Source organism: Cottoperca gobio, chromosome 1 (genome assembly GCF_900634415.1).
Source record: "Cottoperca gobio chromosome 1, fCotGob3.1, whole genome shotgun sequence".
Taxonomy (NCBI): Eukaryota; Metazoa; Chordata; class Actinopteri; order Perciformes; family Bovichtidae; genus Cottoperca; species Cottoperca gobio.
In genome coordinates, this window is record NC_041355.1 from 10,582,465 (window position 1) to 10,601,731 (window position 19,267).

At 41.9% G+C, this 19,267-nt stretch overlaps 2 protein-coding genes across 6 annotated transcripts; one reads left to right on the plus strand and one right to left on the minus strand.

The window, feature by feature from the left end:
• The first annotated feature begins 173 nt into the window (after nucleotides 1–173).
• On the plus strand, nucleotides 174–8,202 carry ppp2r2ca (protein phosphatase 2, regulatory subunit B, gamma a). 3 transcript variants are annotated; one of them, XM_029434107.1, is made up of 10 exons: nucleotides 174–399; nucleotides 937–1,317; nucleotides 1,833–1,930; nucleotides 2,125–2,308; nucleotides 2,766–2,878; nucleotides 3,119–3,296; nucleotides 4,530–4,694; nucleotides 4,797–4,966; nucleotides 5,247–5,338; nucleotides 5,664–8,202. In XM_029434107.1, exons 2-10 carry the CDS (start codon nucleotides 1,254–1,256, stop codon nucleotides 5,953–5,955), a joined length of 1,356 nt encoding a protein of 451 aa, XP_029289967.1. In that variant the 5' UTR covers nucleotides 174–399; nucleotides 937–1,253; the 3' UTR covers nucleotides 5,956–8,202. The 3 variants fall into 3 exon arrangements, with proteins under 3 accessions (XP_029289967.1, XP_029290133.1, XP_029290049.1); XM_029434273.1 differs by having other exon boundaries at nucleotides 1,139–1,317; XM_029434189.1 differs by lacking the exon at nucleotides 174–399 and having other exon boundaries at nucleotides 584–1,317.
• An 87-nt stretch (nucleotides 8,203–8,289) lies between these two features.
• Nucleotides 8,290–18,609, minus strand: wfs1a (Wolfram syndrome 1a (wolframin)). 3 transcript variants are annotated; one of them, XM_029433778.1, is made up of 12 exons: nucleotides 18,472–18,609; nucleotides 17,451–18,032; nucleotides 16,059–16,138; nucleotides 14,783–14,927; nucleotides 14,530–14,703; nucleotides 13,542–13,622; nucleotides 13,330–13,451; nucleotides 13,089–13,223; nucleotides 12,674–12,919; nucleotides 11,622–11,900; nucleotides 11,249–11,412; nucleotides 8,290–11,101 (listed from the first exon to the last, which is right to left on the minus strand). In XM_029433778.1, exons 2-12 carry the CDS (start codon nucleotides 18,025–18,027, stop codon nucleotides 9,916–9,918), a joined length of 3,189 nt encoding a protein of 1,062 aa, XP_029289638.1. In that variant the 5' UTR covers nucleotides 18,028–18,032; nucleotides 18,472–18,609; the 3' UTR covers nucleotides 8,290–9,915. The 3 variants fall into 3 exon arrangements, with proteins under 3 accessions (XP_029289638.1, XP_029289467.1, XP_029289552.1); XM_029433607.1 differs by having other exon boundaries at nucleotides 13,089–13,226; XM_029433692.1 differs by having other exon boundaries at nucleotides 13,089–13,226; nucleotides 18,522–18,599.
• Between the last annotated feature and the right edge of the window lie 658 nt (nucleotides 18,610–19,267).

Genomic DNA, 19,267 nt, shown 5'->3' on the forward strand with positions numbered 1-19,267 from the left:
TTTATTCTGAATATTACCAGTGTTTACACACCACTCAGTGTCTAACTGCTCCCTCTGCTGGCCTCTTACTCCTTCATCATCTGCAGTGGGTGGGTCTACGAGTGACAGCTGTGCCGTGATTGGCTGCTCCAGGAGGAGGCTGCCATGACACTGTGGATGCTGCACGGAATCAGTTCCACAGCATCAGCAGGCAGCGGACCTCCATCCTCCTCATTATCCCTCTCTCTTTCTCTTTTTTCTCCTCCTTTGCCTCTCCTCCTCTCACCACCATCCTTGCGCTCTCTTTTCTCTTCCTTCTCCTCCTCCTCGGACAGACACGCAGGCCTGCTCGGGCACTCTGCAGCAGAGGACGTTTACACGCCAGCAGGAATAGCAGCAGCAGCAGCAGCAGGCGGACTGGTAGGTGTGCTGAGGCCTGTCTGCCTCCTGCAGCACAGGCAAGACATCGCATTCTCCTCTGATCGCCGTCAAGGACTATCTATTTGAGAAGTGTGTGTGTGTGTGTGTGTGTGTGTGTGTGTGTGTGTGTGTGTGTGTGTGTGTGTGTGTGTGTGTGTGTGTGTGCGTGTGAGAGCAGGGATCTGGAAAGTAAGCAGAGAGAACTACCACACCCTGGGAGCATTTACTACCACTACCCAGTGAATGTTGCAGTAGATATTTTCTCACGTCCTCATCATCCTGTACTTGTTTCTGTGTTCCTACAGAAGGATTTATATTTTCTCTTTCTCTGCTGGAGCGTTTGTTGTTTTTCCTCCACTGTACAGCTCTGGGATTTGCTTCAGCGTTGACTAGGCCTTGTGCATCTGCACACGTGTATCTTTTCTAATGAGTTTCTTGAATGTCTAACAAAGGTCACACCATTTGGCATGCTGTGTGACTGTATTGTCAGCCCGCCTAACGACAGCATTCCTCTTTTCTTTCCAACTACATCACCAGCCTTTCTATCCATTTCTCCCTACCTCACATCTTCTACCTCACCACTTTCCTCTTTCTTGTCCTCCTGTGTCTTCTTATCCTCTCACTCCTTTTCCTCTTCCGTAAAAGCCCTCTTTCTCCTTCTTCTCCATTCTCGTCTCCATCTCCTTTTCACGCGTCTTCTCCTTCCGGCTGGCTGGTTTTTCATGATGCCTTGTTCCAGGCCACTCCGCTAGGCCCTAGCAGCATGGGCGCAGCCTGGGTGCGGAGAGAGAGTACGGATTGGACCCTTCCCCTCAGGACGGGCGCGCTGGCGGGTCACCCTCCCTCAGCTTCAGATGGGCGAGGACGCTGAGAGCCCCAAAATTAACCACACCTTCCTGCGAGACTACGTCACTGAAGGTAGAACAGACGGCGTGTCATTGCTGTCTCTGTAGTGTCAGATAACATGCTGGTATGATTGAATGGATTCATTTCAGCTTCATGGGTGCTTTATCGTTGTACTGCTGAATATAAGGAATGGATGTTTACATTAATCACATCAGACACTTCATTGTTAGGGCCTGTTTTCAATTTTAGATATTATTTTGTCATCTCCTATGAATTTATAGTTTGGAGTTTAAGGACCTGGTAGAATAAATAATATTTGATGGTTATCTTCTTGTCCCATTGAGCATGTATCCATGTGAGGCCCATGCATCATGACTAAGAGTTAAGATGCTTTGTATTGATCTAGTATTTTTTCTTTAATTTCCACTCCCCATCGACATTTCTCTTAATTCTCCACCCCTCATTTCCCCTGTGCCTACTTAATTTCCTTTCCATTCTATCATCTCTTTATCTCTCCTTCACCCCTATGTCTTTTATTGTAATCGTAATTCTGCTTAATCACCTCACATTTTCCCTTCATCCTCCAGCTGATGTCATCTCTACGGTGGAGTTTAACCAGACAGGGGACCTGCTGGCAACGGGGGATAAAGGTGGCCGTGTGGTCATCTTTCAGAGAGAGACTGAGGTCGGTTTAACATATAAAACTTGAAATAATCACCCCATATTATACCCAGGTTGCCCACAAACAGCATGAATTAATAGTCACTACCTACGCCATTTCTGGCGTCACTTTGTCCCAAAGGGATGTTCTTTCTATTATATCTTTACTCATACATGTTCTTTCAAAGTTGTGTTTTCTTCCTTATTTGCCCTGGACAGTCTAAAGGGGAGTCAGAGGAGGTGGGGGAGACGGGGGACTCTGGAGAGTACAATGTCTACAGCACGTTCCAGAGCCACGAGCCGGACTTTGACTACCTGAAGAGTCTGGAGATTGAAGAGAAAATCAACAAGATCAGATGGCTGCCACAGCAGAATGCAGCACATTTCCTCCTCTCCACCAATGGTGAGAAACCAGTGACAGCATGAGAAAAACCAGTTCTCTAATTCCCAGTTAGGATGAAGCTCAACTAGTAGACCTGTGTACAGTTTGTACTATGAGATATCAACTGTAAATATGCAGGGATTTGAATTGATATTAGATATGAGATGACTGGCTTTGTCTTCTATTACATACTATAGGTGGGATAATACAATATCAAGTCATTGGAGTCACATTTGTGGGCACAGTAATGGCACCAACCTGCCATTGTGACAACCAAAGAATCTAATATGTGCTTTAATGATATTCATGTCATGAGACTTAATTGCCCTGAAATGCTCATCGGGATTGCCTTAGAAACTGGCCATATGAAGAATAAATCATTATCAAGTCTCTTCCTCACTGAGTGTGGCATTAATTCTCAGCTTTCTCTCAACTTAATCAACTTCCTGTGATGTGCAAATCATTCTGCCTGTCACAGATAAAACCATTAAACTGTGGAAGGTGAGTGAGAGAGACAAGAGACCAGAGGGATACAATCTGAAAGATGAGGAGGGACGGATCAAGGACATCTCTACCATCACCTCTCTGCAGGTGCACAAACAAACACACACCGACACACACGTGCACACACACACACACGCACAGCCTGCACATTCTCACCTTTACTTTGGTCTGGTCAGGTGGATGTTCCAGTGCCCTCATTTGACCCCTGACTCTCATGTCGATGAATTATTTCCTTCTTGTCTTGTTTTCTTTCCATCGCCCTATTTCTTAACCCCGCTCTCTTTCTTTCCGCCTCTTTCATCAATCCTCTCTATCTCTGTATCTTAGGTGCCGGTGCTAAAACCCACAGATCTGATGGTAGAGGTTCGTCCCAGACGAGTGTTCTCCAACGGACATACCTACCATGTTAACTCCATCTCAGTCAACAGCGACGGGGAGACCTACCTGTCTGCTGATGACCTCCGCATCAATATGTGGCACCTGGGCATCACGGACCGCAGTTTCAGTATCCTTCCTAACGTGATTGATTTGTTTGTTTTGTATCACACACATTTATTGTTTTGCTTTCTAGAATTCTGAAGCTCGCTATAGAGCTAACATAATCTTTGTCTTGAGGAGGGTATGTAATTCCTAGAACTTGTGACACTGATTGAAAGTACAAAGAGGGGACTATCTTTCATTAATAGTATAAATGAGTGTCATCACAATCAATTCTGCAGCAGCAATGTAAAAAATATAATAGGATGATTTTAAAATTAAAATACATTTCTGGAACAGGACAAAAAGAGATTGAGCCTACAGATAAAATACTGTCATAATAAATCAATAATATTTTTGGGTTCAATTGACATACATCATCATTTTCCAAGCCTACAATTAATGCTTATTAAATTGTTTAAAGGATAATCACATCTTGATTGAAGCTAAATAAATACAAAAGTCAGTGAATCTATGCATTATACTATACTGTTGGAACAAGGGCACACTGAATGATATATATGTTAGGGTTTGCACGAGATGCAAGCGTGTCAAAATGTATACAAGTACACGTCTCTCTGATGCTCTCACACACAACTCCATCTCTTGAAATATACATACAGTTGAAATATACTTTACATTCAGAATTCATACTTTATATTTTATATTTAATCTAAACAGGCTATGACTGTGTTTGGGTTTATGCTCCGATTAGAGTGCCGTGTTTTCGGCGCAGGCTGTAGTGTGTTGGACGGGGGGGAAGCATTTGGTGATTTCCCATTCAAATGGAAGCTGACCTAGAAAATCAAAGAAGCATCTATGGAAGAAGAGTTTAAATTATTCACTCAGCAGTACTCTTTCTACTGAACCACACAGGACTACAACAAAAATAGAACAGACAGAGGAGCAGAGTGTGCTTGCATATTGGGGGTTGGATGGGGAGCATTTCTTTTGGGTTATGGTTATGAATTGAGGTGAGAGCGTGGAGAACATGTTGGCACTGAAAAATGAAACATCTAAAACTGAACAGAATGTTGGGTGAGTATCTCACTCTGCCCTACTGTGTATGCGGTTCCTCCTGCATATCCTTCCTTTGCGGTTGTGCCTCATCACTCTTTCCTGCAAAAAAAAGTTACAACACGCATGACACCTTGTAGATAGTCACCATACTCTGTCTATGCTGGAATGCCTTTGCACCTCCCAAGATGGTGATGTGGTGCCATCTCTGTGGTATTTTTTCCCTAACAGACCTTTTCCTCAGATATCGTGGACATCAAACCAGCCAACATGGAGGATCTGACAGAGGTGATAACAGCAGCAGAGTTCCACCCTCACCACTGCCACTTGTTTGTGTACAGCAGCAGCAAGGGCACCCTGCGCCTCTGTGACATGAGAGCTTCCGCGCTCTGTGACAGACACACCAAACGTGAGCATTTTGTTAACAATGATGACATTTCGCAACATAGAATTGAACATACAATATATGTAATTATAATTGGGAATAATCAATTACTCTGTCGTTGGTCAGTGTTTGAAGAACCTGAGGATCCCGGGAGCCGGTCCTTTTTCTCTGAGATCATTTCCTCCGTGTCGGACGTCAAGTTCAGCCACAGTGGACGTTACCTGCTGACCAGAGACTACCTCACCGCAAAGGTGTGGGACCTGAACATGGACAAAGGGCCTGTGGAGACGTATCAGGTAAGGTAGCACATCTGTTCCCTGATCTGTGTCTCTTCCATGTCTCAGTTACAATCTGTATTACCTGTGCTGATTGAACGTGCGCCCACCCATCCAGTTAATGTCGCCCTTGCAGCCTGTGTTTGTTGTGTTGTTGATGAATATGACATTGAGCCAGAATTTGAATACATGCAGTCTGTTGTAGATGTTGCACTTTGCGTGTGGTCCATCCACTGGACCACCACTGTATAATTCTGAATCTACTCCAGAAACTAAGGTTGACTGTCTTCTTGATCCCAAGGTCCATGAATACCTGAGGAGTAAGCTGTGTTCCCTCTATGAAAACGACTGCATCTTTGACAAGTTTGAGTGTGTTTGGAACAGCTCAGACAGGTAAGTGGCAGAGATAAAAGACAGCAAAGGATAGACAAAGTACAGTATATTAAAGTCCATTTATAATCAAAGGCGGGGGAGTGTGTCAGCGTGTTTCCCCTATATGCTCTGCCTCTGCTATTATCCAACGTTTAAATCAATCCCAGAGACAAGCTTTGCAGACGTCTAATCAATCCCCGTAGGCCTACCTTCAATTGAGTTTTCTTCCTTTCCACTTCCTCACCCTTGAGTTAACAAAGGCTTTTTCTTCTCTTCACCATCTGCACTGCATGCACTGGCCCTTCCCGATATAACATCTCATTATGTCAATCTCTCCTCTCCTCAGCGTGATCATGACGGGGGCGTACAACAGCTTCTTCCGGATGTTTGACAGGGAGACGGGGCGAGGCGTAACCCTGGAGGCTTGGCGAGAGAGCAGCAAGCCTCGGGCTGTGCTGCGGACCCGACGTGTGTATAGCGGCGGTAAGCGGCGCCGTGGAGACGTGGGCGTTGATAGCCTGGACTTTACCAAGAAAATCCTGCACATGGCTTGGCACCCATCTGAGAATATTATTGCCATAGCAGCCACTAACAACCTGTACATCTTCCAGGATCGTGTCAACCCTGAGTTACAGTGACAGAGATGGGAATATGGACAAACACAAAAAAGCGACCCAAATATATTTGGATGTCTTAAAGACGTCATGGGGAGTGGACAGCCTTTATGAGAAGATTAAGTCAAAACAAAGCTGTTTCACAACATACTGAGATTCAACATCTGTTTGTGTTGAAAGGTTGGATAAATGATATAATCAGAAGACTGTTAATGTGTTCCATCCCCAAGGAAGGTGTGTAATCGTGTTTCTGTTCAACACCGAGATGAACTGACGTCTTTAGTAGCCATCAGGACATGTTTTTGGTCACACTACTCCCTCTTTTTGAAAATGTTTGTGTAACTGCTCCACCGTAGGGGCAGTAAAAGAGGTGCGGGGACACCTCTCCATTTGCAATGACTCAGTGCTGTTGACCTCACAATGTTACACTCCTCACTGATGTGCTCTGGTACCTTTTGACACAACATGGAAGATAGGCGATTGGTAGCAACAGAAAGGGAACGAGATGACAGATTCCCGATTATTTTGCCATCTAAATCTAAGCATTTTGTTCACTATTGTGGAACATTAGGTGTGGTGTTATTGTACTCTTCACAACAACATCCTACAACCTTTTTTTCCCTCTCTGTCGGGAGACAACAGCAGCTCAACCTCTCCTTTAGAGCAGTGCTCTTGGAGATTTCATTCATAAATGCCACATAATCTTTGCCCTATTCACTTTGCAATAATAGCACTAACAAAAACACAGTGCAGCAGTATTCCTGCTTTAAAACATGAACTTCTACAGGTAGACACTCTTTTCACTGTTAGCTGTAAATATTCTGTGTTCATTATTTTTTAAAGCGGTTCCATTTTGTCTAGTGAGTGCACTGCAGATGAACCTGGCATCTCATGTATAGAAAGACTGCAGAATTGCATTATTTCAGTTGAAGACTTGATGTAGGGGCTTTTTCTTGTAGCAGTACATAGATAGGTATTGCTGGCTGTAGCGAGGGAGGGGTAAATTGTGCACAAACCAACACTTACAGTTTTGTTGTGTATATTAAGCCAGTATTGGGTTTTGATTGATGCAATTTCCTTGTCAAAAGTCTACATACCTACGTGGTAAATTACTGAAAACGAGAGTGACAGTGTGTTAACGCTTAGCTCTGTAACGTTCTCAAATTGAGTCTGAATGGTGATTAAATCTAATATAGACTAAAGCTGAATTTTTGTTGAGTGTTATGCTAATTTCAAATGAGCAACGTTCATTTTATAATGCATTCGCACTTATTGAAGAAGTATCTTACAATCAAGGTAAAGATGGAATCTAAGCTACTTTTGTGATTCAGCGTATTCAGTGTATTTGAAGATCAAAGGTTATCATCAGTGCAATAGCTCATTATGAACATTGCTGAAATGTCTTTAACATTCAAACAATGTCATGTGAATTCATCATATCACAGGTTGGTATTGTTATTATACCACATACCTCACAGTGCCACATGCAACTCTGAAGTGAAAATGTTTAGGATGTCCAGCAGTAAGGTGATGTCTGTGTTGAACTGAAGTCAAGATTTGATTGTTTACAGTCGAAATGCATTGTTTTCAAGTGACCTTGGCCCTGATGGGATAACTGTAAGTGGTGTGGATGTGTGCTGTAGCAGATGGAGTAATGGAAAAAGTCCCTTAAAAAGTCCTCTGATAAATCAACAACAGTTTCACTGTGTAAATCTTAAACCCTGAGAAAATAAGGAAATTGTTAATATGTATGTTCCACTTGTCTGCTCTCTCATCGCTTTTTCAGTTTCCAAATCACTCTTCACAAACATTTATGTTACAGCCTGCGGGCTAGCTACTATGTTTTGGTCTTCACTGTCCGCCAGTGTTGTTGAATGCGGACACGATCTTGCACTGATTGGTTTAACAAAGTGTGCAACACCAAAATCCACAATGACAACCCACAAGAAAATGGTTTATATAGCGACAGGCCACCTGAAGCATTATATAAGTTCCAGGGCTCAGTCCTCCAATAGTGAGCTGTAGATTAGAGCAGGTCAGTTGTAATCGCATCAGAACCACCACCACATGCAACCAGTGAGAGGGTTTGTGTTCAGGAGCACAGCAGCAGCATGTTGCCATTACACAATGCTACTAGCGTGTATATCTATCATACTTTTAAAAAGGCAAATCTAACAATACAAAAAACATTACTCAAATGAGATGAATGAAAGGAATGTGCATTAATAAAATAATATGAAATCTGACAAAAGAAAGTGTTGGATCCTTTTTTGTCTTTGTGTCTATATTTAATAGGAAACCATTTTTAAACATCACTGAAATACTTTCAGAATGTGAATCTGAATAAAAGAATAAACGTTTGAAAGACAAACACTTTAATCGTCATTGCACACTCCCATAAACTCCATTACTAAATACAGATGGCAGTATACTGGCTCGACATCAATGATTTTCCTTCACAGGTAAGTACAGGTTGCAGTTTAATACTGTTTTTATTGCACGGTATCATATGCCGATCATCTGATCAGTTTGACAAAATGTCGCTGCCCTGTGAAAAACGTGTATCTCACAGAAACACTGCGATAATCTGATTTTAATAATTGCTTTTTAAATGTTTTTTAAGTCGAAGAATTTAACCAATAGAGAAACACTTCAGTTTATCTTTACAGTGAAAAACCGGTGACATTTCTTAGTCTTTATAAATGTGACGACATTATCACGACATTGAGGCAATGTAAAGGCACTCTGTAATGTAAGCAAAACAAATCATTTTAAAAATTCACACACTGTCCAATGCTGTGTTGGTATATCTACAGTTGGAGATACCACCAAAAATAAACTCTAGGATTTAATGGGCTCATTTAGTTTTGATTTATGTTTGTTTCCCTGAGGAACTCACTCAATGTAGGACTGTGAAGACTAGTGCTGTATATATAAATCACATTTAGAAGTCACCCCTCTCGGTTACTTATAATTCACTTGCTGCATCATCGGCCATGACATCTTCGCTCTGGCATTTTGGTCTGTGAGTGTGTAATACAAACCATGAAACTGAGACTACAGCTGCATACTTTGACACATTTGTGGGCTTATAAACAGCCTCACTGCACACATAAATAAAGCTGGATCAATGTTTTATGTTGGCTTTCCAAATGCCATTTAATGCGTATTGTAGCTCAAAGCACAGGAAAATCTGATAATCAGTTAGAAATAAGAATAAGACCAGAATGTTTTAAGACCACAGAGCTAGAAAACTATTGGCTAAGTGACTAAGCCAGAACATATATAATATGTAAAACAACCTACATAAATAAATAGGCAGATATACATTGAAAATGCACGAATATACACACTCAAAGGTTCACACATACTTTACATGCAAACATATTATCAGTACATCTAAAACATTCCTTTGAAGCAGCAAAATCAGCAGCAATATTGCTGATAAATTTCACTCTGATAATATTTCATTTTCAACAAATGTACAGTATTTCTAGGGATTCAGAAATGATCAGAAGCCAACATCAGAATCCCTGCATATAATCTAGCATCATCAAATTACAGGATTTTGTTCACTTCTTCAATACTGTATATTGCAACGTGAACTTTCTGAAAGCATGACCTTGCATAAAAGTAGAAGAATACTTTTATTTTGTCTTGGCTTAGCAGGATTTGAAAACTCAAAGCGATTCTGACAATGTGTATCAAACCTGAACTGCTTTAGAGGTACATGAACAGACATAGTAAAACTCATGCACTAACATGAAAGAGTTCCAATATAAAATCATTGCTTATATGCTATCACCTTGTTGAAATATCAATACGTAAACATGAGCTGTAGATCAATGTTAGATCAAATTGTAAACAATACCACACGTTACCTCAGTAACATGATCACATCGCAAGAAAAAGACAGCATGGTTTCCTGAAGAGGTTCAAGTGAGTCCGTAGCACTGCATCTTCACTGTCTTGCTGTCTTTCTTCTCAGGTGTTGATTTTTGCTGACAGGAAGGGAGAAAAGAAAAAATCAAATGCAAACTTCAGGGCTCTCATTGTGGTGCGTCTCCAGTCTCCCTCTATCTTCACCTGCCTGCCTCCAGTCAGCAGTGACGAAACACAGTCCAGACAGTGGATCGCCTTCAGCTCGAAGGCCGGAGCTTTGGCTCCTAGATGGCCCTCCAGCTTTGTGCTGAATTCCACCATATTACCAGGGTTTAGGTTTAGCAGAACTTGTTTGAACTCATGGCTTGCTAATAGGATTATATCGCTTGCCGGGTCCTCCACACTTCCATCCAGGATCATCCCTACTGTCACCTGAAAGAGTTGGCTGTCAAAGCGTTTGATATGGCAGGTGTGTTTAGCCAGAGCCTTGATCTGACACAACTCTTCCTCTTCTTCCATACGGAGCAGTATGGGCAGTGAATAAGTAGCTGATGCAGACCCGGCTGCCAAATTGGCAGCTGTTATGTTTGCAACTGTAGCATTCTTTGGCTCACATTTGGGATACGTCTCTCCATACAGGCAGCGCAGCCAGTCTCCCATGAACACTGGCAACATGTTGATGACCGACTGTGCCCCGTTGTCTGTGTCGGCCACACGGACGTGCTTGAAACGCCCATTCCAGGTGACTCTGTGTCCGTGCAGGTGGCTACAGAAGAGCTGTGTCTGGGCTATGCCTTTAGTTTCCCAGGCAGGTGGCCCGCACACCTGGCTGTACTGTCTCCAACTCAGAGTGGAATTGTACACCTTCTGTCCCTCTGCATGGTACACATAGATAGAGAAGAACAGGATCACCATGGAGATACAGAGTAAGATGAGTTTGACTGGGCCACGGTGGGTCAGTGAGTGGAAGACATCCAGAATAGACATGCTGAACCGCGTCCACAGCCGCAGGGTGACAGGGATAGCACAAACTACCAGAGTCACAATCACCTTCGTCAGTTCAAGTTCGAGGAACCACTTGAAAAGCTGGATGAAGAGCATGACAGCGAGGCCAAAAGCCAGAACAGGAAGAGCAAACAGGAAGAGAAAGTAGGCCACACAGGTGCGCATTAGACCCACTGCAGAGGAACTCTGTAGGAGCACCACAGAGAACTCACACCACATGAAGCACACAAGGTATGGAACAAGGAAGCAGTAAATCCCTCTGAAACCACGCATCCTGGCCATGCTGAAAGTGAACACAGACAGAAAGAAGAAGAATTAATTATTTTGAGTGGCATAAATGTATCAACTCATAGAAGAGCTCTAAAGCCCACTGACACAATCCTGTGTTTGAACTGGTGTTCAACAAACATCCAATAGCCTAAATGCTCACCTGAAGAACAGAGAGAACAGGTAAATATACAGCAGGCAGGGGAGACTGAGCTTCAGCACCACTGACTCCCCTAGTGGCAGTGTGGCGAAGGTGCGCCCCAGGAAACGAAGCACTGTCATTTTCTCTGGCAGGAACTGGGTCAGGCAGCACAGAGATGATGCAACCTGGATTTTTTAAAAGAAAGTACATACATAAACTAGATTTTTGTTTGTGATAAACTTTTGCAACTTTGAATGGTTTCCTGGAAGATAAAATCGTAGTTATGGTGGTAATAATGTTAAATATACTGTGTGATTTGTAGTTAATAGGCTAAATCTTGCAAAACTGTGATTCTGATCATCTAATGTTATTCCAGTGTCGTGCACTCCCTGACCTCTATGACCATTGCCCGACGTGCGTACTTCGCAGCGGTGGGGCTGAGGCTCATGTAGCTGACAGCTGTGAAGAAGATGGCCACAGTGGAGAGTTCAGAACAGGGGATCCAGCCCTTGTCAGCTACAGGGAAGGAGAAAATGACGAAGAAAACAGACAGAATAAAATAGAGGTACGGTTCAAGGTTGTTCCAGCCAAAGTTGGTCTCTGCCTGCTCCACATCCAGGCCGGGTTCAAAACGTGTCAGCAGAGATGTCAGGGCTCTGAAGTTCTCCCAAGTCTGTGAGAGAAAAGGCAAAGAAAGGAAAACATTGCTGAGTCATGGGCGGAATATAAGACACTGGGCTCAAACATGCAAAAGGACCCTTGTAGTTGTTCAGTGCCTCATTGTAGTTATTTTGTGTCTTTTTGAGGTTTTGTATCTCTTAATAGTTGTTTTGTGCATCTTTTAAGTAATTTTTGTCTCTTAGTAGTTGTTCAGTGCCATTTTGTAGACATTTAGTGTTTCTTTGTAATTGTTTTGCATGTCTTTGAGGCCTTTTTGTGTTTCCTTGTGGTTGTTTTTGCCTTGTTTTGTACATATTTGGTGTCTCTTTCCAGTTACTTTGCGTGTCTTGTAGTTATTTTATGTTTCTTTGCGGTCATTTTGCATCTCTTACTATTCTGTACGTGTCTCTTCAAGGGTAATTTTGCAGGTGAATGTCAGGGGGGGCCCTGAACCTTTGCTCATCCATGCTGAGAATTCAACATAGGATTTCTAATATCCATACTGCCAATTTTTATATTTCATGTTATTCCAACAGGTCAGATTTAATGTAAAATGGGTGTGCTTTATAGTAAGGACAGTAAGGAAATTGACTACATGACTTGACTGTGAGTTTCCCACTGACATCATTTGTGAAAAAGAGGGAAAGATAAATGGAAAACTTCTAACATGTTCATCTACATCAGTAAAGTGAAAAACAAATGCAAATACATAATCATCTTGTCGGAACAGAGAAACATATAGCAACAATGTTTTGTAATGAAAATCAATTGGGCAACTACAATCACCTTGCTGCTTTGGAAAACCCGCAAAGTGCAGATGATCATGGAGATGAAGGAGAGGTAGAAGACAAGCAAGGGGATTACAAAAGCAAACAAGTCAACTGTCAGGTTGCTGATGATGAAGAAGAAAATAAGTGCGTTGACGTGTTGCGTCGGGATGGCTGTGCTTAGCCACTGGACACCGGCCCGCGACGCCCAGTCCACCAGGTGCTGTTTCATCTCAATAATGCCTTGCAGCGGGTACTGCAGTATCTGATGTGAAGAGAGACAGATATAAAGAGAGGCTGGAGAAATTAAAATGCAAAAAAACAGGAAAGATGAATAATTGCATATTTATCTTTATTGTATAATTGAATAATTCTACATATATGCATTTATATTTATTTAGGCATATAGAATGAAATAGAACAGATGTGATTACCATTAAGCGGGATTTCATGTCCATGGCTTTTTTCATGGCCCCATTCTGCCCATTGTCCAGCATTATCCCGCCTCGGCCAAAACTCCAAGAACGTTTACAGGCCTTCTTGTAAGCTGATGGGACCAGCTCAGCTTTCTGCTTTAAAACACAATTGCTGAATAGTTACAATTAAAAATAAAATGTCATCTGGGTCTTTGTGATGACAAATTATTTCTATTTTTGCAGATTTTTGGTCTTTTACCCCCTCACTGCTTTCAGTCTTGGCTGTGACCTGGTTGTTCTTTTGGGAGGTAGAGGGGACAATACCTTGCGCATACTTTTTAGTCATCTCAACAAAGTCGTCCAGGTCCACCAACTGAGTGGCTGAGAGAGAAAGAAAGTAGTTATAGAAGAAAACACATTATATTCTCAGTTTGTGTGTGTGTCTCTCTCTCTCTCTGTCTGTAAACTTACACTCATTGTTGACCATGCTCTCCAATACCTGCTGGGTCTGGCCTGAGGTTGGGACAGGACTCCTGCTAGCAGTGCCACCCACTGGTGAGGAATGACCACAACATCAGTGAGTTACAAACATTTCCCTGTATGTAACGTGATATTCTTCACCATGACAGCTGCAAATACTGAAATGACAAAGGGGAATATGTGATATATTTATCCGTAATATAATCATAATAACATGCTACAGCATTTTGCGAAGGTCTGTAGTACACAAGGCTGGATTGTTGTCACAATTCAAAAAGGACTTGATATGGTGTTGATGTTATCTTTGTCCACATGCCTGTGATTGTGTGTGTGTGTGTGTGTGTGTGTGTGTGTGTGTGTGCTTGTGTGTGTGTGTGTGTGTGTGTGTATGTGTGTGTGTGTTTTATGTTTAATTTGCTCCTTTTTTTTGTTTTAAAGAAAGGCCGGACAGAGGAAAAAGTAAATAGAAATAAAAAACATGTGCAGCTGAAGTAGCAACCTTTTACGGGCTTATCTAAAAAAAACAATTAGCACAACTAAAAGAGAGGGATACAAATGTTAATTAAACTAACCATGCACAATTTAAATATCAATTAACATGCATAACCTTTACACGCCTTCATTAGCTGCTAATAGCAATAAACAGCATTGTGTTAAAAAACTAAACAAAATCTAATTATTCATTTCTACATTCTGGATATAGATATGGACATGCATAATCACATGTACTTATCATATGTTTTTAAAAGTTAGGCTGCTATATAGATAAGGGGAAAAAGGTTGACGACAAAATCTAAATTATTCACTATAAAGTCTTTTTGACGTCAAAGCACTTTTGAGTTTCATTTTATATGTAGACAAAGATAGAGAATCAGTCAATAAGTACAAGTTCGTCTTCCATAATTGGACTCCATGGTATTTTGAAAGTACTGTCCTTGTGATGTACAACACATTGGTAGGTTATTGATTTGCATCCTACCTGGCACTGCATTGACCTGGCCGACATTTTCCAGCATCTCAGCCACAGCCACCTTCTTCTTCCTCTCTGGATTGAGTTTCCAGTACATCATCATGGCTGCTTTGCGTACTGCCAGCTCAAACCTGCTCTCTGTCGCCAACTTGCGCATTTCGGCCTCATTCTCTGGAGTGATTCCTAGTAGAGGAAGACAGACAAACAACGGTTTTAGGATCTACAAACACAAACCCAGTGTTTTGTATTTTGTAACATTAACCTTTTCTCTGAATCCAACAGCGCTGCAGTGCTCTCGCTGCACCTTTTCTTCCCTGTTTAGCGGCTTTAATCAGCCAATTAACGGCCAGACGATTATTTCGCTCTGAATCAATCTCTTCAGCAAGAATCAGGTAGTGCTGACCCAGCTGAAACACAGAAGAGAGGAGATTAAATCAGCCTGTGAGGGCTTGGTCTAACTAAGTACAATCGCACAAAGTCCCCCATTAGTTTGGATAACCCTCAAGGGACACTGGTTTGAAAAGGACTATTTCTTTGGTAGAAAGTAGTTCCAATCAAAAGATTCACAGTGAAGTTCATGGAACACAGATGACTACAGAACCCATAATTCCCTGTGGCCACCAGTGTCTCCGTCAACAACCAGGGGTAGCAGAGGCCCCATAGGCATATCAAGTGACTGTTTTCTAATCTGAACTGTCATTTCACAACTTCATATCTTCTCTCACAGTTATCATTAAATGTGCCTGTTTATGGGGGGATTAGATCATGTGAAGAGGCATACATATATTCCTGTCTGGGTCTGTGTTAGATACAACAAGCATATCATTTCATAAACCTGCTTTATCATCATGGATTTCAGGTTTAAAGTTTCTTTAATTTCACATGCACAACAATTACAACAAATCAGTCTTTGGCAATGAAAACTATGATGTATAACTTTATTGGAGAGTTGGAAACATCCAACTACTGTCCTGATGTGATCACATGTTTTGACATGTTCACACACACACACACACACACACACACACACACACACACACACACACACACACACACACACACACACACACACACACACACACACACACACACTAGTTATTTAGGTGCTTGGTATATCAAATACATGACATATAGCATGGGGAATATAAAGCCACATATGAAGCTTAGGAATGTACCCTTTCAGAGCTGGTGGGTATTAAATGCAAAGTCTTGGCTCATCTTCCACCTCTAGCCCACCCCTTTTTCTTCTGCCAGCACCTCGTTTTACATTTGTACTCATTGGTAGCGAATGAGGAGTAAAGAGAGTGTGAATATTTCATTATTATTATTTGTGCACATTCAATGCAGTAATGCAATACACTGTATAATGATGTGTATGCTTGACATTATTTTGGTGTATCATATTGAAAGCCGGGAATCATCTTCCAAGTAGCCAAAAATAGACACATGCTTACAACCACACTAAGGCAACCAGCAGGACTGAAAACAATGCCAAGTGGTGCCCATGCACACATACTTGTGCATGGGCTTTAACTCACCCGGGTCTGGGCTCTGGCATCACCAGATTCGGCCTTCTCCTCCATCTGCTCCACGGATAAATCTTGCTCTGGTTCGTCATCTGGAGGAGACAAAAGGGGATCTCGATCAATCAGAAACTACTCTCTGAATCAATGGATTACATAACACCCTCACTTCCCAACTTGTATAGCAGTGTGTATTGAAAGGAGCAGTGTGACACATACTGTGCTCACAGCCAGAACAAATTCCACCTGACATATAAGTTGTAACATGAGAATGAGAAGAAGTCCGAGGTGGAGTAGATGTGAGATTCTGTACATCTGTCTATCTATGCAGATATCCTGTGACAAGACCCCAGAGCTCCATCAACACCATGTTAAGATACTATGTCACACCATTACTCGTTGATTGCATTGAGTTTCATAACTGTTACTGTCTCCCGGTGTCCTTTAAGCAAAGGGGTTCAGCTTCTTCGCCTGTATCCCTATTTCAAATGTCACAGTCTCTTATGTAGGCCTACAGCAACATATCTTTCTGGTGCAACCAGTTTGTTGGCTTCACATCCAGCAGTTCAGTTTAAATGAGTAATTCATAATATCAGTGTCAAATAAATCTATGGGCATGAGTGGACGCATTTGTCTTTCACAAGACAAAAAGGCTTGAGACATTACTAGCAGGTCTGTGACACTGTCCTTGCTAATGTCAGCATGCTAACATGCTTACAAAACAATGCTAACATTTGCAATTTTAGCATGCTTACGTTTGCTAATTAGCAGTAAACATGCAGCTGAGACTGATGGGAATGTAAGTGGTTTTGCAGGTATTTAGTCGTAAATCAATACTGGAGTACTGGACAAATAGAAATGTTGAACCCTAGGGATCACCTGGGCACAATGAATGTCATGACAATCCATTTTATAGTTCCTGATATCACTAAAAGCTAAAAATGCCAAGCTGCGGGTGGTGCTAGACAAAAAGCAAAGGGATCACCAAAGTTGGTAGGATTAATCCTCTGGGGACCATGCACGTCTGCAAAAACATTCACAGCAATCCATGTAATAGTTGTTGAGATATTTCAGTTTGGACCAAAGTGGTGATCGACCAACCATCAGCAGGACTAAAAGGGTTCACCAAGGTATGTCATGCATGTCAAAAGGGAAGGCAAGTTGCTGCCGAAACTATTTGCAGGCATGTTCACTACTTTTAACCGGGCCAGTCATACAGTAAAGAGGAGAAGGTAATGTATACACGGAGACCTTGCTCTTCTTCTCTGCAGAATTTCTTTACACACATGAAATGGTACCATTGGATAATAGAAAAAAAACATTATTTTATTTAACTTTATGTATTTTATGCAGAGAAGCAACCCAAGGTGCTTCACAAGACAAGACTCAAAGCATAAGCATTCTTACCATCTTCTACATCATCGTCTTCCTCCTCGGCTTTCCTAAGTCTTTCCTGTATTATCACCCGCTTGGCCAAGGAGGAGAAGGTGCGTTTAATGGGGGCGGTGGAAGAAGTTGCAGGAGCCACGGTGGAAGCAGTAGTGGAGGAAGAAGTAGGGGAATCTGTTGGAGTGTTACAGGCCGAGCTAGGAGATGTAAAGGAGGCAGATGTGAGTTTGGAAAAGGATGACATTTTGGGGATTTGAGGGCTAGAGCAATTAGGAGGAGGAGAGGAGGGTTTAGTGGAAAGAGGTTTAGGTGCAGGTTTAGAGGGCTCAGTGGGACTTAAGGGCTTTGACCCCTCTACAGAAGGAGGGCAAGAGATGGTGTGAGTGGATACTTGAGAGTAATAAGATAATTGTTGGGGTTCTGTAGTGGTCTCTGTTGAGGATGGAGATGTGGTGGGGTGGGAGTGAGCAGTAGAGAGGTTATTGGAGACTAAAGGAGGAGTCTGTATGGGGGAGGGAAGAGAGGGTCCATCCACGACAGGGCATGACCCCTGGGTGTTGACAGCAGTTGGAGTTGATGGGGAATCAGTCTCCATATTTTCTGGAATAAAAAAAGGTGTAAGTAAAATATAATTTAGCTCATGACAACCATATACTGTAGCAGAAATAGACAAGGGCACTTCTAATAGTGAGTGATAATTGAAGACACAGCTGTGGGGTGGACTCTGTGAACTCCCTGTCAGACTAAATCATCTGGATATTTTATACCTAAAATATAACACCTTTCCGTTGGAAGAGTTTTGACAGGGATACACACATCAGTGAATCCCTGTTCGACACAATATGAGTCAACATTTTGAAAGAGGAAATAAGTAGGATAATAGAATATGTGTTGTAATAACACGTGCAACTAAACAAAACAAAGCAGCAACATTCTGTTAACCTGTTTGAAATGTATTAAATGTGCGAGTAGGTCTACATTCTCAACACTAAACCTGCGTCAAGACAGCACTCGTCAAAAGAAAAGAAAGAAACCTTACTTAGTAACTAAATGAGCCGATTTCTTCGGGTTAAAAAGAAAATTGTCCACCTGTATTTTAAAAGTTCTGTCTGTAGTCCATGCTGAGTTACATGTAGCTCTGCGCAACCAGAGACGCGCACTGAGCGTTGCTAAACTCTCATGTGTCTTGTCTATAACAACACCACAACTTTACAGCCTACCCTCTTGAAATAGACTCGCCCCTGATTGGGTTAAATAAATGCCCGTCAAACGACCAACGTACCTGATTGGTTATTAGCTCGTTCTTGCTTCGTAAACGTGTGAGAGATATTTTAACAATTTATATCAAAGTGTTCTCAACTTTAATCACCCGTGTCTCTTTTTGTATCTTTAAAATTAGACTGTATGTGCCGTTATTTCAACTAAACGGTCGCAGCATTTAAGTAGATTATGGGGTTCCAGGTCAAAAACTGTAGGCCTACTCTTAATCCAGGCTGACTCTCTCCCCAAGAGTGACCACTGTGATGTGGGGGGTAGGCAGCGGTCCAATAATAAGATTACACTTTATAATAAGGCTACACTGGAGGACTGTTACTATTAGGAACTGACCTGTGGCCTAAGGTCCACAGCTGCAATATTGCATACATCACTTTTAGCTATCCTAAAGAAACATCTGTAAAGCATTTTTTAAAGACCACATTTAGATAATCATTAGGTCCTATATCATGTGTAAATGTGTTTACATATCTCTAGATTTGTCAAGAAAAAGTCTTTTAATTAGCACATTACTATTCATAAAACATGAATGTTGTGTGATTATTATTCATGATATAAAC